Source organism: Solenopsis invicta, chromosome 10 (assembly GCF_016802725.1).
Source record: "Solenopsis invicta isolate M01_SB chromosome 10, UNIL_Sinv_3.0, whole genome shotgun sequence".
NCBI lineage: Eukaryota > Metazoa > Arthropoda > Insecta > Hymenoptera > Formicidae > Solenopsis > Solenopsis invicta.
The window spans coordinates 14,217,460-14,240,684 of NC_052673.1; the positions used below are offsets into that span (position 1 = coordinate 14,217,460).

The 23,225-nt window shown below is 37.3% G+C and overlaps 1 protein-coding gene across 10 annotated transcripts in view; it reads right to left on the reverse strand.

The window, feature by feature from the left end:
* LOC105197075 (potassium voltage-gated channel protein Shal) overlaps positions 1-17,369 on the reverse strand; it is a 124,998-nt gene extending 107,629 nt beyond the window's left edge. For 3 of the 10 annotated variants that reach the window (XR_005575688.1, XR_005575687.1, XM_039454284.1), the window contains exon 1: positions 9,056-17,367. Coding sequence is in view for 5 of the 10 variants with exons in the window: in XM_039454284.1 (XP_039310218.1) it covers positions 9,056-10,170 (1,115 nt within the window). In the remaining 5 variants the exon portion in view is untranslated. Of the gene's footprint in view, positions 1-9,055 lie in introns of all 10 variants that reach the window. The other 7 variants (XM_039454287.1, XM_039454285.1, XM_039454286.1 and 4 more) reach the window with 3 other exon arrangements.
* Positions 17,370-23,225: the final 5,856 nt, after the last annotated feature.

A 23,225-nucleotide genomic window follows, 5' to 3' on the forward strand; every position in this document is an offset into this window, starting at 1 on the left:
TCGCAATTATTGTTTCTTATAAGCATATCTATATCTTACGGGCGTTAAAATTCACGATAACAATTCCGAACTTTGCTTAACGTTATATTCGAATGATTAAACGAGTTTAAAATGTAATCAGAGCGTATAAATCTGGTTTCTTGGAGTTTCGCGAAACTAACTGTACGCGAGGCGATGAACTTCGATAATCGCGCCGTCTGCATAATTTGGCAACAATTCGGCGAGTGCAGCCAATTAGCCGGGTAATATACCGTAGAACGATTTAATGCGCAGTTCAAAACGATGACAACAAAAGAAAAATTGGCCACAAAGTTATCAGTATTAACAGTATTTCATCATTTCATTTCATTTTTACTACAAAAGCGCGAGAAAACTGCTAATTTGTCATGAAATACGTCCGCTTTTCAAGCGATTAAAGCGGCAAGTAAAATAATTCGTTCCGAATCAACTGTAATAATAATTCCTCTTTAACAATATGGTTCATTAGAGTGGATCAATACGGCAAATGCTAATAATTAATTAATGCTTGATTATAATATTATACATAACACTCTAATAATTTCGTAATGAATATCGTACAAGGAAAAATATGGCTTTTTTTAAATACCATTATTAAGAATTCTCTAAATTACAATTTGTGTATAATATATCAAATTTATCACGATAACATGAGATCTAATATAAAGAGAGAGTTACGATGAAAGATTAAAGGAAACCACGGTTTCCTGCAGCTTGTAGTTTTCTTCTTAATTTAATCTACGAGCAACTCACACACCCTTCTGTCACGAGAGAGAGAGAGAGAGAGAGAGAGAGAGAACGGCAAGTTTTGCAGGAAGCACATTGGATCGAGGAAAAAGCACGCATTATCGCGGCACGAAAGTCTGTGTTTTGGCGATACGCCAATCAACCCTTTCCCGACACGGTAAAGTGTTTGTCGATGCCTGCAATCCCTCCTCTTCGTTATCCCTGCACCACCTTTCGACCTATTTTTCCGCTCTTAAGGTATACATCAACGTCACTTTAAAGCCATCCTGTGTTAAACTTCGCGCGAACGAATCTTCGATAGCGCCTCGCTCGAGTTTTTAATCTCCGGAAAAAATCTTTAAGAGCTACGGCGGTTAATTTTATATGATAGCGCAACTCTCTTTGATCATAGCAGCTTTTTATTCATACGCTGCATAACTCGCTTAACTAAAAAAAAAAGAGTGTATTTCTTCAAGATCGTTTATTATTTATGAGAAAAAAGAAAAAATAATCGAGCCTAAAATTAATTTAAACTATATTCATTTGCAAATTATTAATTGTAATTTGACAATGTTAAAGTGTTTTCATTTAAAAATTTAGATATTAAAAAATCTATCCTGCTTAAATACCTCCAAAACAATTTATATGCAAATATTTAAATAAGTAGTTTAAAAAATTTAATATAAGAATATCGACACGTATTACATAAGTACTTTGATGTAACACAATTTTTGAAAGAACAAATATTTTAAAATTTGTATCTTTAATCGATGCATACACCAATATATCGTATTTAATGTTATAACTGCAAAACAAATTAAACTTGAAGCAAAAATTCGTTACAAGATCCATTTCATCATATTTTACAGTACATTGTTTTATAATTTCATCCTTCCATTCTTGAGAAAAATTCTCCTTTTATGATCCCTGAGGATCTCGTGTCCGACAAACGTATAGGCTTGAGAGATTTTATTTTCGGAGTTCAATGACGGCGGATACAAAACTCGAAAAAGTTCGCTCTTGTACTTATTTTTTACGTGCACACCTTAATCCACCCCTGTCTTACGACCTAAATAAACTCTCAAGAATAGACGGTCGCAATTGTGTGGTTTAAAAAGAAAACTCTTCGAAACTCGCGTGCGGTTGTATTCCGAAGAGAAACGGCATTGCTATTCTCACAGCGTGTACTATATGCATGTATATCGCATAAATTAGTCGATTGTGGAAACTTTCCTTTTCCCTCCGTTCTGCTTGCCGAGATGAATTTTCGATTTGGCGTGGCTCGAGAGCCAGTGCGAAAATTCTGGGTATTACTGGTTTGCAAGGGTGTGCAGGTACCCGAGATTTCGGGTTCGGGTCGGGTCGGAAATTTTTTGTGGGATCAAGTCAGGATCCGAAAGTTCGTAATATTCGAGTATCCGAAATTTACGAGTACCCGAAGTTGAAATCGGGTCAAGTCGAGTCGGGTTGCAATCTCGAAATTTTGGATGCTTGAATCTAAAATCGAGTCAAGCAGGTAGATCTAGATACTTTATACACCAAGAAAAAAATTACTAAATTTTCATGAGTACAATATTTCTTAAAAAATAATTTACAAACTTTCGGGTCCCGACCTGATCCAAAGAAAAAACTCCCGACCCGACCCGACCCGAAACTTGAGTACCCGTAATTTCGAATACCCGCACACCCCTACTAGTTTGGTTCTTAGATCGCAGAGGGATTTCCGAACGAGATAACTCCTCTTTATCCTTATGCTGCCCGTCGAGCGACCTATCCTTCCTCTATAAGTCCGTTCTTGCAGAAAGTGACACCTTTATCGATTCGCAATAATATGAATATATCGGATGATCGAGATCAACGCCAAATTCGTATTTAAAGAACCTATTATTAAACTTTTTAAGAAAAATTTTTGTCTATGACTGACTAATTCACTTGCGTAAAAACAGCCGCCTACTCTCATTAGCCTTTTGCTTATTCTTATTGTGTAAAATTTCTACATTGGAATCTAATTTTAATATAATACAATAAATAATCTTATACTCAAAAATTATTATAAAAGTATTAAAGAAAATTGTAAATGCAAAATATTTAGATTTCATACAAAACGGATACATTGAGTACAAACATGATTGTTATCGTCCGATAAAAAAATTAGCTCATGTGATGCTATTCACAGCGATGATTTTATTCCATAGCTTTAGCGCGGTCTTCTCATTCACAAACTTTGTTTAGAAAGAGTTAGAAAGTGAGAGGCTCTTTGAGATTTCAAAAAACTTCCATGAATAGAAATCAGTCAGAGACGAAATACCCAATTGTATGAATAATTATACCTTAAGAGTTAAAATCATAATAGCGTGATATAAAACAAAACAATTCATATCACACTTAAATCAATTAATATTCATATCAATTCAAGTTAATTAATACCAAATAATTCAAATTTTATTATGTTACTATCGGACCGATTTGCATGCATCATTGTGTTACAATCGTGCAGAGGTATGAAGCTTTTGCAAAATGCGTTACATCCATAACGCGATTGTTAGTAAGGTCATACACGCGTCCGAGCTTTTCCTTTCTATTTATATATGCATATGTGGAGACATTTCCTCCCAACAATTCCTAATTAAGGATTTAACACGTATTTATTATGCAGGCAGATATAAGACAGATACCAACATAAAGATCCAAATCGCGGAATATGAAAATAAATGAAAAAGCTACAAAAATATAAAATGTGTCACGTTTGTCGTTATATGCGACACAAAAAATACCACGCGGTTCAACATTTTAAATAATAAAATATTATTAAAAAAAATATGTTATGTTAAACAGTATGTTAAATTTAAATTTATATTTGCGAAAGTTATTATGCAATATTTGCGTCTGTAGTAAAAATTAATTTTGTAAAAACATAATATTTGAAACTGAACAATTTACTGATCGTTTGACTTAATTTTCACAAAAAAAAAATATGACTTCACACTTGTCAACGAGTACATTCTTGCGGATTTGATTCTTTTTGACGTTGTATCATGTGTCTACAACATGATTGCGAAACGCGCATCGTCGTCGTCATCGTCATATCAAACGCGATTTTCATTCACGCCACGACGCGAATTCACGCTCGATGGATTCCATTGGCGAGAGATTGGCTGATAGAGTGCACCGGGCAGATTGAATAAGGTACTGTGATACGACACACCGAGATCTGGGAGACTGTCCCACTTACAGCAAACTGAATAACGTTGCCCAGCGCAGCTCTCAGAATCTCGAACGAACCCTTTAAAGGCACACGCTTTTTTCCTCTTCGAACATTGTTAAGTCCCGTTTACGGCGACCGTTACCCACTTCACGTGATAGCATTTTACCTCTTGAAAGCCACTGGAATATACGCGTGTATGTTTTGCACTCAAAAAGCGACTTATGAAGATGATTATTTCCATTCTAATCACACATGAATTTTAAGACTGCACGAAGAGATAAGATAAAAAAATGTTGAAGTAGACTTAGATTGAATCCGTAAACTTTGTATTACAGTAAGTAAATTTGATCCTACAATTTAATAAAAAAATGGAGATTAGACAGAAAATTAATTTTAATTTAAATCTTCGTAATATTTAATTGTGTGCTATTTCATTTTTTCTCTCTACACTTTTTTTACTGTTAATGCAACTGTCTTATATTTTACTATATTATTCTCTCCTCGTTTATTTTCTGAAGGAAAGGAGTGTGTTGCTAAAAGCATTACGCATATTTACAATAATATCGCTTTTTCCTGCAATATTATTCCGGTTTAAATTCAAAATATTAAACAAGGTTTTTAGAACCACAAAAAAAAGCGAGAATTTTATCAGTTATCCATGTATGTTGTATACAAACAAAATGAAAAGCATTGCTAATCACAGAGAATTCTTAATAAATGAATCATTCACCGTGGCATATCCGCAATACCGACCGCAGACATACGCTAAATTAAAATTTTACTCGCTTTGACGTACATCACGTGAATTTCCCACGATATCCATTCCAGATCCATTTTCGGCAGCAAACTCAATACTTCTGCATTATAACGCTCATCATCGCAACACGCGCGTGTGAAATGTGTGCGTAAGATGTGTGACGCGTCAAAAATAACGTATGTGAAATACCCATGGTCGACTACCCAAAAGACCCACCTGGTAAATTGTGTCATGCACAGACACGCATCAACGCGACGCTCGTTTTTTGGAAGAAGTCAGATATATTTTCACACGAGCAATACGCGGGTAAAGCAATATACAAACGGGGACGATATACGAGACAGCAAGGAGAAATCTGGGAACCCTTCAATTTACTTAAATGTGACCACAACCTTTTTTTTATAGCCGCCCTTATTACTGCTTCAAGGCGTTGACTCGTATTTATTTAGCACGAATTACGAAATTCGTTCCACCTTGAGACATATTTCTCAGAAGACGGTATTATAGAAATTTAACAGAGACATACGATAGCCCTACAAAATTTTATTCTTATTCTCAAAATGCATATACTTTCATCTATAAACTTAATAACGTAATAATACTCGGCCTTTCTTAATTTACACGCGCTGAAGAACAATAATTTTTTAGTGCAACAAAAAGCTTGTTTAATTTATTTTGAGCGCAAATATTTCTTATATCCTGTAAGAGTGGTATAACGGCTTACGTAGAGCGTTACAAAATTAATTCATAGTTCCACTGGCAAAAAGCTTTTTAACTTTATTATTTTCCGAGATTCGTGCTCCACATACGCGAAAATTAATATCCGTGCCTTTAACGAAAATAGGTTTGCACGATGGAGGATTAAAAGTACGGTCGAATTGCGCTGTCACCAATACACGATCCACGTAATCCCTATGATAAGCGAAAAGTTTCGCGAAAACTAATCCCGCGCACCAGTTTGATTTCGAAATTCTCGCGTGATTTTTAATACCGCAATTTTCACCCCTTTTTTTACCCGAAACCGCGTAAGCCTGGGTCGAAGCTAATTCGTATCGGCAGCCAGTATTCGACCGGTGTAGATTAAAAAAGGATCACGCTAGCCGTACGACTAGACGAACCCTCGAGGCACCTGTTGATCCTTCTCGTTAAAGTTTGAAGGAAGTGACCTGTCCTGGTCCTGCAGACACGCAAGGCAAACGCTAAGGCAGGCGGTGAAACGCTAAAAAGTGGCGCGACACGCCGTCAACTCTACTGACAAATCAGATTTTTCCTGCTCAGCCCAACATGAATATACATTTTATCCTATGATATATACTATATATATAAATCCGGATCTATGCCGAGATTATCTTTAGCAACATTTTACGAGCCGCGTCCGGTACTGTAAGGAAACCTCGATTTTCTACGGAGCTACGTACTCTCACCTAGTCTGCGAGATAATGTTAGACAAGACAGTTTTGCATAAAATTATTTGAGAAATGTAATTTGCATGTAAAGTGCCGTATAACTACTGCCACGCCTCTATTTGGATACTGAAGACTAAGTCAAGAACAATAGTGATTCTTGAAACGTTTAGATAATGAAAAAAAGCATTGATAATAATAATCATGTCTAAATAATGGTTACTTAGCTTTGATGAAATAGTTTCAATTAAATATTCAAACAATATGACCAAATATTTAGTAATATTTAGTAATCGTTTGGTAATCATTTAGAAACCAATTCGTTACTATTATTATATTACTTAATGTTATTAAAGTTATTAATATTAATATAATTATTAATAATTGATTTTATTAATCAAACATTTAATTAAAATTATTTCCTCAAATTATTATTACCGCTTTTTTAAGTATAGACAGTATCAAAGACAAACCCAGAAAAAAATATTCTGGCAAATTAAATATCAAATATAAAATAACAAATAATATTTTTAATTAATGTCAACCGGATTTCATAAATTAAATTAAACGTATAGTTACGATAAATAAATTACGTTTGTCCTTTAATGTTAAATATCATTTCTAATAAATCAAATTAATTCTCGCGTAATAATTGATTTTTTTCTTTCCAACACATACCTGAAAAAAATTAAAAATATAGAATCATTCTATATTTCCATATAATAAATCTAACGTATGAAGCACGATGCCTTCTTCAAATCCTCAAATCAAGTTTTTTTTTTATCAAAGTTTTTTTTACAAAAGAAAAAGTATTTTATCCGATTCTCTCTCAATCATCCTCCTCTGTGCTTACATGGTCGATGGTTAATAGAACTAGTTGAATTTCCAATTTTTTTTCCCAAAGAGTACTTTCGAAAAAGTCTAAACGTAGAGTTTTTTATTATTCAGCAGCAATGTTACATCCAGAAAAAAACGCGGTGAGTTAGATGCAATCTAGACAACCTTACAAAACTAGACAACTTCACAAAATCGCACATTGGTAACAAGCAAGTGCAACTATCAGGTAGTCCTCGGTGACTCGGGTTACACGCGTGATTGTCAGCTGTCCGAGCGAAAACGTAACAAAAATATCATTGGCATAGATTTGGCCAGGCAGAAATAGCGGCCGGGTCGTAAAATAGAAGAACAACCAACATACGATGCTTCCGAGGCATCGAGCGCGAGCACGTTTGCGGCCGCGGAAGAAATGTGCCCGAGACTTTTCCGCTCATGCCGGCGCCCGTTTCCGATATCGGACTGAGAAAGGGAGGAAGAAAATCTGCGAGTTTGGAGAGAAGAGAAGAAGATTTTATGGGCCGGTAAATTCTGCGAACATATCTAATATATAATGTACTTTCGGATATCACGTTAATATTTTCACCAGATGAAATTTATTATACTCATTCGCTTGAACTGGATAATTAATAGGCTCATGAGCTTTTATTATAAGTCGTGCAGAATATAATTGTGCATATATTTAAACGTTGCTCTGTACAACAAATATTTAGCAAATTTCGAATCTTTTTCTTAAACTGATACGAGAACTAATAAAACAAATGTTCAACGTTAAAAGATTTCGAAAATTGAATATAAATATAATGGCGTAGACATGTTTATTTTTTATTTATAAATAATAAATTGTTTTAAACTTAAATTGTGTATTCACACACACACACATGTATGGTTCTCACAATAATGCAAGAACTATGAAAAAGAAGTTCAAGCTTTGTGTAACATCTAAATTTTAAATTTATGTGATATTTTAGACTTTATAAATTATTCACGCACCTAAGCAGTAATAATCTGTTTGAAAGTTTGAAAATATGATAAAGCGTGCATGGAAATGCGCGTTATCGGAATAATTCAAAGTGCGAAACACTAAATGTCAAAGTTCTGTGTAAAAAAAACTATATATGAGCAAGGGACTGTGACGATCTCGTTAAAAACTTATAATGACACTAAAGTTGGTCGCCAGATTGTGTCAAATACTCGAATACTCTCGTTCACTTCGACGAGCAATTCACTTGTACTATATGGGATGCATAACTCGTCTCATTGTAAGTGCACTTTATCATCGAGTTACACGAGTTGTAAACACAAATTGAAATTTGCAAAAATCAATTTATCGACATTTTCTCTTGTATGAAGAAGATCCACATAAGCTCAACATCTAAATATTTATACACATATTCTCTCGCTTTTCAATTTTCTAAAATAAACAATTTTCTAAAATAAACAATCTTCTAAAATAAAGTTGCATTCGTGTTTCAAGATGACATAAATCTGTTAATTAAAATTACATAAATATATTAAAACCTATGAAAAATTGACATGCAGAAAAAGAACACATATGTCAAAAACGTTGCAAAACATTTTTATAACGGGCGTGCAAAGTATTGTATGATTCGCCCTTAAAAGAAAAGAACAAGATATTTATAAACATTCAGACATTGATGTGTGCAAAATTGGTAGAATGTTACTTTATAAAAGTAACGCGTTTGAATCACTTAAAAAGTAACATTTCGTTACGTTTTTATTGTTTTTTCACAAAATTTTGATAATCATTTTTCAGAATCGCAACATAGTCTATAAATACGTATTACATATTTAGTAACAACAATAACGATAAATTCGTTATCGTAGACATAAAAGAGTAACGATCGTTACCATAAAAAAGTATCAGTAACGATAATGCCATTAAAAGTAACGCGCTACTTCCAATTTGGATATATATGTGACATAACTGTAATTTATATTAATTCAAATAAAAATAAATAAATAATCAAAAAATATCTTGTAAGAAAAACGTGCACAATTAATATATAACAACGCATCGCAATTTTTGCAACTGATGCATAAAAAAAATTCGTCACGTCATTATAGGAATCAATAAAAAATCATATTCACCCCAGCGTAGTCATCGTAACGATGGTGTACCAAAAGGCGGAAGGTATCGAGGTGAAGTTGGTGTTTTCGACGTTCTTCTCCGCGTAGAACATGACGGTGGCGAAGATGATGATGGCCATCGCGAGTGAGAACACGAGGAAACCCAACTCGGAGGCGCAGGACTTTAGAGTGTAGCCCAAGATACGTAGTCCCTGCGAGTGGCGCGAGAACTTGAAGATACGGAACACGCGGAACACGCGTAGCGTCACGAACGCGCCCGACACGTCGTCGTTGTCGGTGATCCCGAGTCCGATGTAGTACGGCAGTATCGCGACCACGTCGATGACCGACATGACGGATCGCGCGAATTTGCACCGACTGGGCGCGGCGAATAGCCTCAGCAGGTACTCGGCTGTGAAGATCATCACGCACGCGGTGTCCAGGCAGAAGAACACGATCTTATAACGCTCACCGCACGAGAGAGTACCGGCGCGGCCTGGACGATTGCCGCACGGCACGGTCTCCACTACGTTCGCCAACACGCTCACGGCGATGAAGAACCCGGTGACGTAGTAAAACACCAACGCGGCAGTGGAGATGTGCGGATTCTGGAAGGCCCGCCACATCTTCTGCCGGTTGTCGAGCAGCTGCTGGAGGTGCTGGTCACCGTTCTCGCTCAACTTATCGTCCATCAACCGCTCAGCATTCTCGCGCTTGCGATCCCGATAGTCCTCGTAACAACAATCGCCGATCACATCCGGTAAGATACCGAAGAACGCCAGTTCTTCATCGTAGCTCGTCAGGCACTCGTGCTTCGGATAATGTAGCTTGCCCGTTCTATAATAGTTGAGAATGTGTCGGAAGATGTCCGGATCCCGGTCAAAGAAATACTCCTTGCTCTCTTCATCGTAAAAGAACTCGCGCTCGTTCGAACCGAGCAGCGTGTCCGGATACTTCTCCAGGGTGTTGCGCCACGTCTCGAAGCGACGGCCGCTCACGTTGATCAGCAGCTTCTCGTCGTCGGCCTTGCGCCGGTCCTTTGGAATAGGCGGCGGTGGCAGTGGGTGTGTGGCAATCGGTACCCAACCGATCGCCGCCGCACGGGCAAATGGCAGCCACGCTGCCACCGAGGCCATGCTCGAAGGTGGAATCTTCCTTCAGGGTAGCGGGAGAGCCAGCGTTGACCGTACCCGAAGCGTCAGCGGCACGCTCTACTCCTGTCTCTCGTCAAATCGATCTTCTATACTTCCGGATCCTCTCCCTTCGAAGTGGCAACCTAGATCTACAAGTCCAACATCGATGATCCGACCCGCATCAATCACTTACGGCGATGGATACTTGCTTTGACGATGGATAAGATCCTTGGACCGTGTAGAGCGTTTTTTCGCCGGTTCGAACATTTACGAACTGAAATTTACGGCACCGCACATCGCTCAAACGTTCGTCGATTACTTCAAATATCTTTCTTGCAACGAATTTTAAAGGATTTTTTATTTTTTTATTTTATATGTTGCGACTGGCAACTCTTCAAATATTTCTTTTACATACAGATTCAATAAATCTTTTGAACTTAAAGACTTTCTCCCTCCAATTTTGTGGCGTGAAATACGCCGCTTCTTGCCGCGGTTCTTCTTAGGTCAGCTCGAACTGACGTTTGTTTGATTCATGCTTCTTCAAGCCCGCCGCGCGATCAGTAGTACAACTACTGGCCTAGATCTCTCTCAAAGAACGATCACGTTGCTAAATCTCTATTTTTAATTCAAGTTCTTCTCAACTTTCTAACGTTCTAATCTGATCTTAGCTCTTAAGTCCAAGATCTACTTGCTATGTCTTCCTTGCTATCGGCAACCCTTCTACTTCCATCTATTTATTTCACTTATTTATGTATCTACGAATCTATTTATTTATCTACTCGTCACGGCTGCGTATACTTAATCTTTTCAACAAAGTTTCCTCTCGCGGGAAAACGAATTCGGTTTCTCCGAAGGTCTCTTATCGTCACTCTCGCTATTTAAAATGCAAACAGTCTCTTACCGAAACAGTCTCTTACCGAGACCCGTCGCGCCTCACTGCATTATAAGACCGCAAGTCGCAACGAAAAGTTGTAATTAACTGGCCAAACAACGTTTACCTCTCCAACGTCGCAACGATGATGATAACGGCGACGACGGCGACGACGGCGACGGCGGCGACGACGATGATGATGATGATGACATCGGCGTCGACGGCCTAAGCTCGGACACGATCCTGAAGATCATCATTTCACGTGCTTGGTATTCCTTACGATTCTCTCCTTTACTCTAACTCGGTCTCTCGAGAAAAGATCGTGCTTAACGAAGTGACGACCGGCACGCAGCAAAGCATGAGCCGAGCAGAGACGCGCGCCGGTCCAACCAATCGCGTTCTGGCAACGTGCCTTCCACCATCATCGATAGTCACGCGATAGCTCTTCGTGGTACTCTTCAAAGTATCGCGCCGGAGATCTTCCACCTGTTTCGGTTCACTTGGCCGCCGCGAGAGTCTGAGCTTGAGTCTCCGCCAGCAAGCACCCACCAGGATACTACATTCTCAAGCTTTCGAGCTCTCCGTCGAGTCCCTACATAGATACGAGTGCACTTCTCGGAAAAACGGCTATCGACGACATTGCTCGACGAGACACACAATGCGTGTTTCTATTGAGCCAGGTTCACCGTTTAAACCTCACAAGTTCACATAACAAGTAACAAAATTCTTTTGACGTTAAAGGCTGAAGATGATCACGACATTTAAGAAAATAAATCTAGAAATCTAGAAGATTAGAAGTTTCTGTAAAATTTTTCTTATCCACTCTCTTCGCAGTAGGTAAAGATCACGTGTAGAGCTTTTCGGAATATTATTTAAGATAGCGTATGTATGTATACAAGCTTTCTTCAAAGTGCCATCCCACTTGTGAATGCCAATAATTGGCTGAGGATTAGAAGAATTTCGTTTCTCGCCGTAAAGCCTTCGAGTATTATCCAAGCGCACAACTCGGTCACGTTCGTAAAGTTGAAATTCGCATAGAGAACGCTTTGTCGAAGCCACTTATCGAAGAATAGAGGAGAAAACGCTTACGAGTAAACATCAAACAGTCAACGAAAGAAGAGCGTCCGCAGCTTCCCGGCGTATTTTTTGAAAGCTTCGCCGTGCTTTGCGTCAGAACAAAAAGAGGCGTTTGTCCGAGCGAGTTTCGTTCATCGGGCACTCCGACCAGCATACACGCGAGCTTTTTTCGATCGCGTACGCTCCGCGTTTCGTGCACCGCCTATCTTCATATGGTCCCGGACTTCTTTCTCGTGGCTCTTCTGACAATCCGCCGGAGCGCTGGTACGAGGCTGTCTCACCAACGCACGCGACTACTCGCGCAAGCACCACCGCGTGCTTCTCTCCCGCGACACATTCAATCTGTCATGTGTGTCCGTTCCTTGCGACGTGTCGACCCGCAGATCCGGAAATTCCGGAAGCACGCCAGCCGGTCGAAAGCCTCCACGATGGACTTCTTCCCGAGAAGGTAGCGCGTCTCCGCAAGCTCCGGCACTGGGAGCTCGCACGTCGATCTTCCCCCTCAGGCGTCCGCCTGGACTATTCTCCGCAAGCTTGCGCGCACTGTGTTCCGCTCACAAACGATTCTCTCTTTCTCTCTCTCTCTCTCTCTCTCCCTTTCTCTTTCTCTCTCCCTCGCTCTCTCCCTCTCTCCCTCTCTTTCTCTGTCTCTTTTTCTCTTTCGCCGTGTGCCCGATGTTACTTCATGCGCGAGTATCGCTCTCTCGCCCGAGCTTCTCCACCGCTGCTCCTCCCGCTGCGCGGTGCGAAGCGTCGCGCGCGCGAGCAATGCGTACGCACGCGTGGCTGCGTGTACGCGTCGACGTCACCGTACGTATACGTGACAACCGTGTGTCGTGTACGTATACGTATGATGTGTGTGGTGTATGCGTGTGTGTATGTGTTGTGTGTGTGTGTGTGTGTGTGTGTCACGCTTACGTATGTATGTATTGTGTGAGCGAGTGTAATGTGCTTTTACGCGCGCGGCACTGTCGCCAGCACCACATTCGGAGCACCCGCTCGATGAGTTGGCCGCTCGTGACTACCAGAGCTTGGCCCGTGGCCCCGAGCTCGTGTGGTTCGCGATGGTGGTGCGGCGGTGGCAATCGGCAGCCCGGCACCTCCAGAGAAGCGTGGCTCTCGTGCCTCGCCAGAGAGAGCGGAGCGGCCGCGTCGCAGCAACGCCGTGCGAGCGCGGAGCGGTCACCTAGCCAAGGTCTAAATTGATTTTTACGGCGGCGGCGGCGGCGGCGGCGACGGCGGCGGTGGCGACGCGCGTCGGCGTCCCGACGCGGCGAACATTTTCCGTTGCCCGGGCAACCCTCAACGATGACGTCATGGTTCCCACTGCTACCCCTTTTGCACCCACCGCCACCATCCGCCTCCCTCTTTCAACCGATCCGCCACCGCTGCCCCCGTATTTCCACTTTAGCCTACTTGTGCTTTGAGAAACGCTGGCTTTCAGCTTTGCCCGCTCACTCCGTGCTTCGCATAGTTCTCTTAATGAGAGGGAAAGAAAAAGAGAGAGAGAGAGAGAGAGAGAGAGGTAGAAGTTATCCCGAGCCGCCGTGCCTACTTCTCGCCTTTCACGCGAACCCTCGTACTGTTGTGTTTCCTTGTATTTTTGTACTCATTCATTCATTCATTCGCTCTTTGTTGTCGATATAATTCTCCACATAAATCTACTCTAGCAAAGTATTAGGCTCTTTACGCTTCTCTCGACAAAAACTACTTTTGTCTTCATCTCACATGATCCCTCAGCATCAAAGTGTCTTTCTGTTTTTATCATTTCTATATACGTATTTTAATATAAAGTCAATCCAGCTTATTCCAGAGTTTACTCTTATTTTATTACTTTCTCGTATAATCCGCCATTCACCACCCCGTAATCGAGCTTGCTCCAGACTTATTCCGGCTTACGGGCGGTTAAGTCTACGTCTTGGTTAGTCAACCTTGTCCCTCTTATGTTGTATTATCATTACGATTTAAAAAAGACCTGGAAAACAGTCATTCAATCTCAATCCAAGTAGTTATCCAAAAGTTAAGAACTCTCATTATTTTAAACTGCCTGACTCACACGCGCATGAATAAAAATGGGGAATAAAATAAAAAAACGGCTTCTGTTGTCTTAGCTTTCTTGCACGACAACCTTACGAGCAATTTATTCAGCTAAATCCTATTACCTCCTTCTCTCCTCTCATCTTTCGTTTCTCCTCGTGATAAACAATGCTTTTCCATTCTATTTACTCCTTTCGCCACTTTCTTATTCTATTTGCACGTTCATGTGTTATCCACCGAGCCCAGCTCTATTCTCTTCGAGGTTCTTTTCGTTCGATTTTCTCGTATTTTTACCGTTTCGCTTACACCACCAATATCAATCACCATAGCTGCACCCCTTTCTTTTATATTTTCACCTTGGACCATAATTTCGGGTCATTTGTCTCCTCTTCCTGGTCTTCCGCTTCTACTGTTCTCTTCCTTCTTTTTCATTCACTGACTCTATTCTTCTTCCGTATCTCGCCCTTTCATCTTCTATATGCGCAATTTTCATCATCTCAACATGTACCGTTTTAATTACAATTTTAATTTGTACTTTTTATGGAAATTCTTATTCGGAAAAATTTCGCATGATATTAGTGTTTATCTAGTTAACGCTATCTTAGATTCGCATCTTTAAAAAAAATGGCTTCTCTCAATTTTGTACGCGTATTTTCCGTCGCTTTATAATTTTTCTATGTCTCTCATTTCCCGTCAAATGTTACCATCAAACCAACTCCAAAAATTATGATCTTATACCATATTATACTTTTTTCAACTGAGAAACACACCGAGTAGAAAAAGTTTTTTTTCCTTTTTTTCTCTTTCCACCATTTTTTCGCTCCTCTTCTTTTTTATTACTGCAGACCTCACATGTTTCTCTTGTTCATCCGCTAAGTATTGCGTTATTTTTCAGCTTTCTGCTAGTAGCAAGGCAGATACTTCGTTTAAGCTTCCATTCATTCGTCTTCAACAGAACGACGCGCAGGTGGTTTCACGGTTCTCTTCCTTATTGTCAGTTAGTCTGATGGCGGCGTTTCGTTGAAGCGAAATAACGTATGTATAGTAGGTTTTCATTCGTCACCATTGGCGGACTTTGGTGCAATTTTTAGAAATGTGTGATTTTATATTAAATTTTTATTGAATAATCGCATCATTATGTAACAAGTTACTTATGTATTAATTATTATAAGAATTAATATATGGATCTGCAAAATGTACGTAATGGAAAAACTCTTTAAATAATCCTTTTTGTACATGGAGATAATATAAATAAAATTTGTACACGTGTAATAAATTTATACGATACTAATTATTATTAAGTATTATTATTTTAATAATTATTATTATTATTATTAAATATTGTTTTTATTTTTTTAGGAAATGCTAATAAAAGTATATAATGAATTAAATACAAATCAAAATATTATATAAAACTTGCTCCTAATTGCAAACGTAGAACAATCTAATAGAAGACGATAAAGAAAAACGGAGGAAAAAGATACAAAGAGAACGAATGTTGCGTTGCCAGATAAATTCTCAACTTTAATGAACATGCGAAAGAGTGCAACTTGAAAACGACAGTAACCCTCCAGCAGAGCCAGTAACTTCCCCGTAAGACAACCCTTTTACAGAACATTCTGGAATGTTCTATGTTGACAAACAACCGTGATAATAACTTTGACATACGTAACTTTTCGAAAGTAATACAGCGAATTAATTAAGATTGAGCCATTACTCCAACGAGATTATTATCTCAAAAAATATTATGTCGATCTTTTGAATATTATATCATTAGAATAAAGCTTGAAATCATCACTCCTTAATATAAAATAATGAAAAATTAAAATTGTATTTTTATAATAATATACTTCGGCTTAAATATATTAAATATATTAACTACATTTTGAACTCTTAAAAATAAAAATATTATTAATTTAAATATCAATGATTTCCTTTTTATTCCTCATTTTCTTAAATTTAGTTCAAAATGCACACATCTCTATAAATCTTTTTTAAGTCAAGATTCAACATATTCTTAAGTGCAACAATTTATCACCGTCAGAAAAATCTTGAAAAATTGTCGATAAAAGGTAGCTTTTTATCGACAATTTTTGTACGCGAGAAGTAAACTGAAAATTTTAACAAAGCGATAAAAGTAGCAACATGTTGCAATATGATCTTCTTTTGACGGATTTTGGAAAAATAACTTTTTAAATTCACAATTGATATAGCCGCATTTTCTGGGATAAATTCAGCAAATAAAAGCCCATGTCTCTTTCGCATATTTTTCTCCATTCTTTTTTTTTCCTTTCGCACGGAACTTTTCAATTAACGTCGCGTTTCCGTTTGTAATCGGCGAGATTTTTTTCATCGGTAATTTTTTGCGATCGTTATTGCGGCGAAAAAAACAAAATAAATACTCGCAGCATTGTGCTGATGTTATTGTACCGTGAATTAAAATAGTTGTTCTCTGCATCGACCACGACTTCAGTAGTAAATAAAATGCACGGTTCTTATCGTATTAAAACAATGGAATTTATATAGATGTACGATTTAATATATTAAATTTAAAAAATCTTTATTGTACTACATAATATATTGTTGTAAAAATACAATTTTAATTTTCCATTATATCATATTAAGAAGTGATAATTTCAAACTTTATTCAAAATTACTAATGTAACTCTCCCTTTTCATTGTAAAAAAAACACTATAAAAATGTATATTAATTTATCAAAAAAATAAAAATAAAGGACACAAGTTGTCTATATTGTATATAAAAATATGAGACGTTTTACATTAAAAATTTCTTATTGAAATAAACTTACAATTAGTGCAAGTATATTAAAACATTTTAATATAAAATAATACAGTTAACATACTTTTACGGCGTTTTCTGAGAAGCAACATTGTTACAGTCAAAAGAAACCACTTTGTTTTCACAGCTGGCGAATTTAGAATCTTTAATCTCCAAAGATCAACAGAAATTGTGGACGCAAAATTATTCGACCAGGAATAAGACCAAGCATTCACCAAAGCTGTGAAGTTGCGTCAAGTTGGCCACTGAGCCCTTAAAATTTCGTTAAAAATTTCGAATTTTCTTCCTCGATCCGCAATATTACTAACAGAGATTCCAAAAAGCAATAAGAGCTAATCCTATTTTTAACTTTTACTTTGATGATCAATTAAGACACATTTTATTTTATTTTAATTACTTTTCCCCCTAGATTAAAAATTTAAATCTTTTCAATTAAATTTATTACGTTATTTATATGTAAAAAAAATATCTCATGCCAAAGTAAAATTAAATTAATACATAACATACACGATCTACAGCAATATAGAAAAATAAATTTTCAATCAAAATTTTTTATTGTCTTTAAATATTGTATAATAAAATTAATTAATAAATCTATCAAATCTTCTGCTAAATTATGTATTTTGTGCATTTAAAAATTTTATTTGGAATTTATTCAATAATATGTCTTTTTAAGATATTACTCAAAAGGTCAATTAAAACAAATCGCGTCAAAAGCAGCGCGATTAGTACACTAGTTGTAAGTCCCTCCCGGAATCGATCTTAAGATCTTATCGATAAGAGGATTACTCAAGAGTTGAAGACACACAGAAGTCTTAAAGGTATAAAAGCCTTCGAGAGCCCTGTGTCCCTTCAAGGAGGCAATTCTACGTGTCCGTCCCGGTAAAATTTCGTCGTACAGTTTCCCAAGAGTTTCGTCCCCATCAAAAGTTGTATCGCCATCTCTCTACGGGGCCGTTTGACTTTGTCGAAAGTTACAGTTCCTCGAATAACGAACAGAATAGTTCTTCTTCGGAAACTTATGTCGGCATGGCAAATGGAAAGCACTCAAGATTTCGCAACTCGCAACTGCTATGGATCTTTTATCAGATTGAAACGGTTTGCGAGCGTAAAATAATATAAAGAATCATGTTCTCGTCGTTAATCGCGGATTGCAAAATTTGAAAGTATTAATCAAGTACTTCTTAACAAATATTAGCAATAATCATGAGCAATTTTAAATCAAGAATCCCTCCCGTTTATATTTTATTCATTAATTTAAATAAAGTCTAAAGTTCAACAATAAAAAATTATTAAAATGATAGCAAAAAATAAACATCAAAAGAAAGATAATAAATTAAAGTTAATATGTTTTAAAAATAACTAGTTAAAGTTAAATTACTAGTAAAAATTGAATTGTTTAAAATTAACTAAGGTAAGTTAAAAATTATTAACTTTTTACTAACTTTATTATTTAATTTTTAACTTTTTAACTACTAGCCTCATAATATCATATTTTAAATGTTTTATCAACTGACATTGGAAATCTCTTCATCCCAGTGAGAACAAGTACGTGGCTTGCACGTTGTACACGTTGTATCCATATGCTTCACGTAGATAACGAATTTATCGGTGTAATGTCGTAACATAAGTTAGAATTCTATATCTAAATCGATATAAGTTTCTTTCAAACCTTCAACATGAATTCGGAAAGTATCCACAATGTGCAAATTTCTATTAATAACTGCTTTGTTTCCAGTAATATTGCGAATCGAGGAGCGGAGAAAGATTCTCGAGAAAGATTTTTAACGAAGGGCTTAGCGGCCAGCTTGGCGCATTTACCGAGCATTTCACGGCTCTGGTGAAATCCTACGTTACATTCATGCGGATATCACGTCGATAAGTCCGTGTGATTCACGTAGCGCACGTAAAACATGTGCTTATAACGTGGAATCCACATACGTGTTCTCATTGGGACGCTACCATTCTCGATCTTATCTAAAATTTGTAAAAATGTCGAATAAAACGGACGACGTATTCATCGAAATCTGAAACCGCTTGTCGCGGCTAAACAGAATAAAAATATATATGTCGCAGGCAAATAGCAATTTTAGGAAAATAGTATCTGACTAGGCAAATAGCATTTGCCAGGTTAGGTTAGGTTACAATAAATTACATAATTTTTGTGTTTTTAAAGCAGGCATTTTGTGTTTTTAATTCTTTACTTTAAATACACAACATGCCTGCTTGAAAAACACAAAAATTTTATAATTGTTGGGTTTTTAAAGCAGGCATTTTGTGTTTTAATTCTAAGCTATTTGACCAGACAAATGCTATTTGCCTAGTCAGATACAATTTTCCTAAAATTGCTATTTGCCTACGACATATACAAAATGACTACGCAATAAACAGAAAACATAAATTCATTATTCACCGATCGCTGCTTGTCCTGGTCTCTCCGATCGCGCATTCCTTCCGATGCAGAAATTTCGGTAAAAATTTACGTGCGATATTCCATTCGATGTCGCCGGCCATTTGCTCATCCAGACGAGAAAAACACGGTAAACGTCACGAAACGCGCTACCTTGGTACCTCGTGCTCCTTTCATCGTGCAAACCTATCGAATTACAAAACTCAAATCTGAATTGATAATCAGTCGACAATCCGCTCGGCACTTTTCACGTTCGACGAGATTCCCGTTGCATTTCACGCGCGAAATAAATCTGTGCGGCGCGCGGGCGCAACACTACCGGCGAATTCGTGTTGATGACAAACGCCGAATCGGAGTCGGCAACGTGATCGAGACGAATGCGATAAATCGCACTCCGTTTCCGCGTGCACTCCCGAATGTACTCGCGTCTGCACGGGTCTCATTAGCACACGGTACTCACGAGTGAAGCGAGCGAGTAAACACGAAGGTATTCCAAGAGCGCACTTCCAAAGCGGACGCGCGACGCGAGCGGTAACATACGAGACATGGCGACGCTGTGAAGTGTGAACAGCTGTGAACGTAGCCGCGCGTGCCGGTGATGGATCACGTGACGTCACGCCGATACGCACCGCGCGGGAAAAATCGAGCATAACAATAGAGAAATAAAGAGGGCATCGATCAACCTCAATTTGAACAATTCCGAGAATTTTTTCAAAGAATTTGCAGAACGGTTTTACTAAAATACCCAAAAATTTTAGCTGGATAGATGTGAAAATAACTGTGTTGGGCCATCAAAATAATTACGCAGGTCGCTCAAGTCAGTTGCTGGAGTGTCGAAATTTTTTATACAGCCTTGTTCATCATCCTTGAATATCCTTCATAATTATTTTGATGTAGTACCAAACAAAATTATTTTCAGATCTGTATTTAGTTAAACTTTAGATACTTTATACTAAAACCATATTCCTTCTGTATAAACAGACAAAATCTCCTGCATTTCGTAATGAGGGACAGATAATCAAAAACGAACGTCTGAACAAACTACTGAAAGAAAAGTATTTGGCATTTGTGACTATAATTGCTCAGTAAAATAATTATGATTGGAAGCTTTATCCATTGTGGCTCTCGACTTTGAACGTAATCCGCTGTGAGTGATTCTCTCTCATTACTCGCGATGTACGAGCACGATTGTTGGCATATCGCAGACAAACGGGAATCTTGATTTTGAAAAAAAAGGCGCAAACTAGCGAGTGCCATTTTCCGTTATAAAATTCAGAATGCATCAAACTAGTGCCGAGAAACGACGACCAACGACAACCGCTTTGAACAGTAACCACGCGCTTCGTTCCGCGTTTCGTCATCCGATCGCCAATCGAGTAGTGAACGTTTCGTAATCCGACGATGCACGCATGCACGTTGCACTCGGAACGAAAGCTAAGGTTTCGTTTCGCGATACATCATATCACATGAGATAGAACGTACGCATGGCGCGTAATTAATTTATATTAGATTCCCGCAACCGAATATGCAATTATAAGTTTTATTTAGAAGAAGAAAAATAAACTGAGTAATCGCTTTCTTTAGCAGCAAAATTGTTCTATATGTAGTAACTCTTTTCTAAATCTCAATAACTTGTTGTCGAACTAAAATGTTCTCAGTTGTTTCAATCTACATTTGTTTCATCAAAAGAATATTAAACATTATTATATATAATCACGAAAAGTTCAATACAGTTCGTTATTATTAAAAGAAATGCTGCCATTTCTTGATAGTGCAATGACAAAATATTTTTAAGAGAATAATTAATTTTTCTTGTAGCAGTATTAAATAGGGATTATTATTTTAATTAACTGATATAAACATATTATTATTTGTAACATAACATTCAATCGCATTCCGCATCCAAGTTCAGGGGTTAATTAATTTCAAGTAAAATCTAAATAACGATATATACTTTTATTATATGGCACACGATGTATCGATATTCTTTTTCTTTCTCAGGCTCTATTTTTACGTTTCTCATTTTTGAGCCATAAAACATTGCCATGTCATTGATTCAAGAATCATCTATAACTTAGAGTTTTTAATCCAAAAATGTCAATAGTTCATTCAATATGAACAAGTCTTTATATTCACCTTCAACGTGATCAAAGAAAACGCACGAGAAACATTAATTATGACTAACGACTGCAGCAGAATGCGACGTGAAACCGGATGCGCACAGGGTGAGAATGACGCAATGACACCCTGTGAACCGATAAGTCAAGAGCCAATTATTGTCACATGTTTTACGATCGACGACTTTCCTATCGAATACAATATTCCTTTTGTGAAAAATTGACTGTAAAAAATGGCATGTTATTTATTATTATTTAATTCTTTGTGAACGATCAAGATTTGAATTCCCCTTGTAGACTGCTTGAATTTCATGAAACTTGACTTATAGGCTAATTTAACTTTATTCGAATCTAATATCAAAAATAAAAAATTTTTAATAATAAATTTAATACGGCGGACAGAATTTAAAAAAATAATCTGATTTTTATAAAATTCAGTTTTAGGGAATTTTTAACACTGCTAGACTGAGAAAAGAATACGGGACGGACAATTTACCCTTGAAAAAAAGAACTGGTAAGTGTTTCACTTAACTATTACTACTCAGTAACTGATGATATTTAAACAGTTAACTGAATAGTAATCATCAGTTACCGATATAGTAATCTAGTAGTTTACTAAAACACTTTATCAGTTCTTTTTCTTAAAGGTAAACACATAAACTTTCAAATTCTGATTCTATGTGAATCCTATAACACACAATCCTTCTTCATTGTAAATTACCTTCTTAATTTTTATACTCAGTGCATTTAAATTCAGCGATTCTAAAAACTCTCTAAAAGGGAGTGCCTAAACTAACTTGCTAAAATTAAACTTTATAAAAAAAAACTAATTATATTTTCTAAAATTTAGTCCTCTATATTAAATTTACAATTTTGAGGTCAAAAGTCAGCGACCTCAAAAATCCTTAGGAAACAAAGTTTTGCATAAATTACTTTATTAGAAAACTCACCTCCTCGAAAAGTTAATAAATGCAAGGAAAAGTTATCCATTTCACACGCTTTTAATTACATCCTGACCATGTAAATTTTGGCTCGAGCATTTGTTTCTAACTTAAAAGAAACGCGAATTAAAATATTTGCATTTACTTTGCACACAAGAATGTGCGTTTCAGTATGCACAGTTTTTTTTTCATAAATATTTCTTTATTATCGCTTCAATAATTTCAATGAACAATTTCTCGCGGAACGTGACATATCTCGAGCTGTGTATGTGTTCAATTACGGGATATTTTTAACGAAGTCAATTGTGCTCCTGCCAATAAAACGTCCACGAATATTTTCCGTTAAAACAATAAAGCGTACAACAAAATAATTATAAATTTCAAACAATTCTTTAATATTAAAATGTCGAGAATCTCAAGTTTTATGACGTAACACTTATTCACTTCAAAATTACTTTATAGCAATATAGCGTCGCTTCACTAAAAATCAAATACGACAGCATTAAAGATAACGCGAATTTAATTTCAGTCACGATACGTTACAACGCATTGATGGCGAAAAATAAGGGATAAACGACTCGATAAAACTTCGTGACGTGCAATTTACTCGTTTTTAAGAGCTTCAGTCGATAAAGCAAGGTGATCGCCACGATTCTTTTATTGCAAATTGTATGTCCTTCTCATCCCCTTTGGATCGTAACTCACTTCACACCCCCTGCTAACCCCCCCGACTAAAACTGAAAAATGCTCGTGGAAAATCGCCGACAGGCATTTGTTAATCCGGCTGGTATTAAAACCGGGGTCG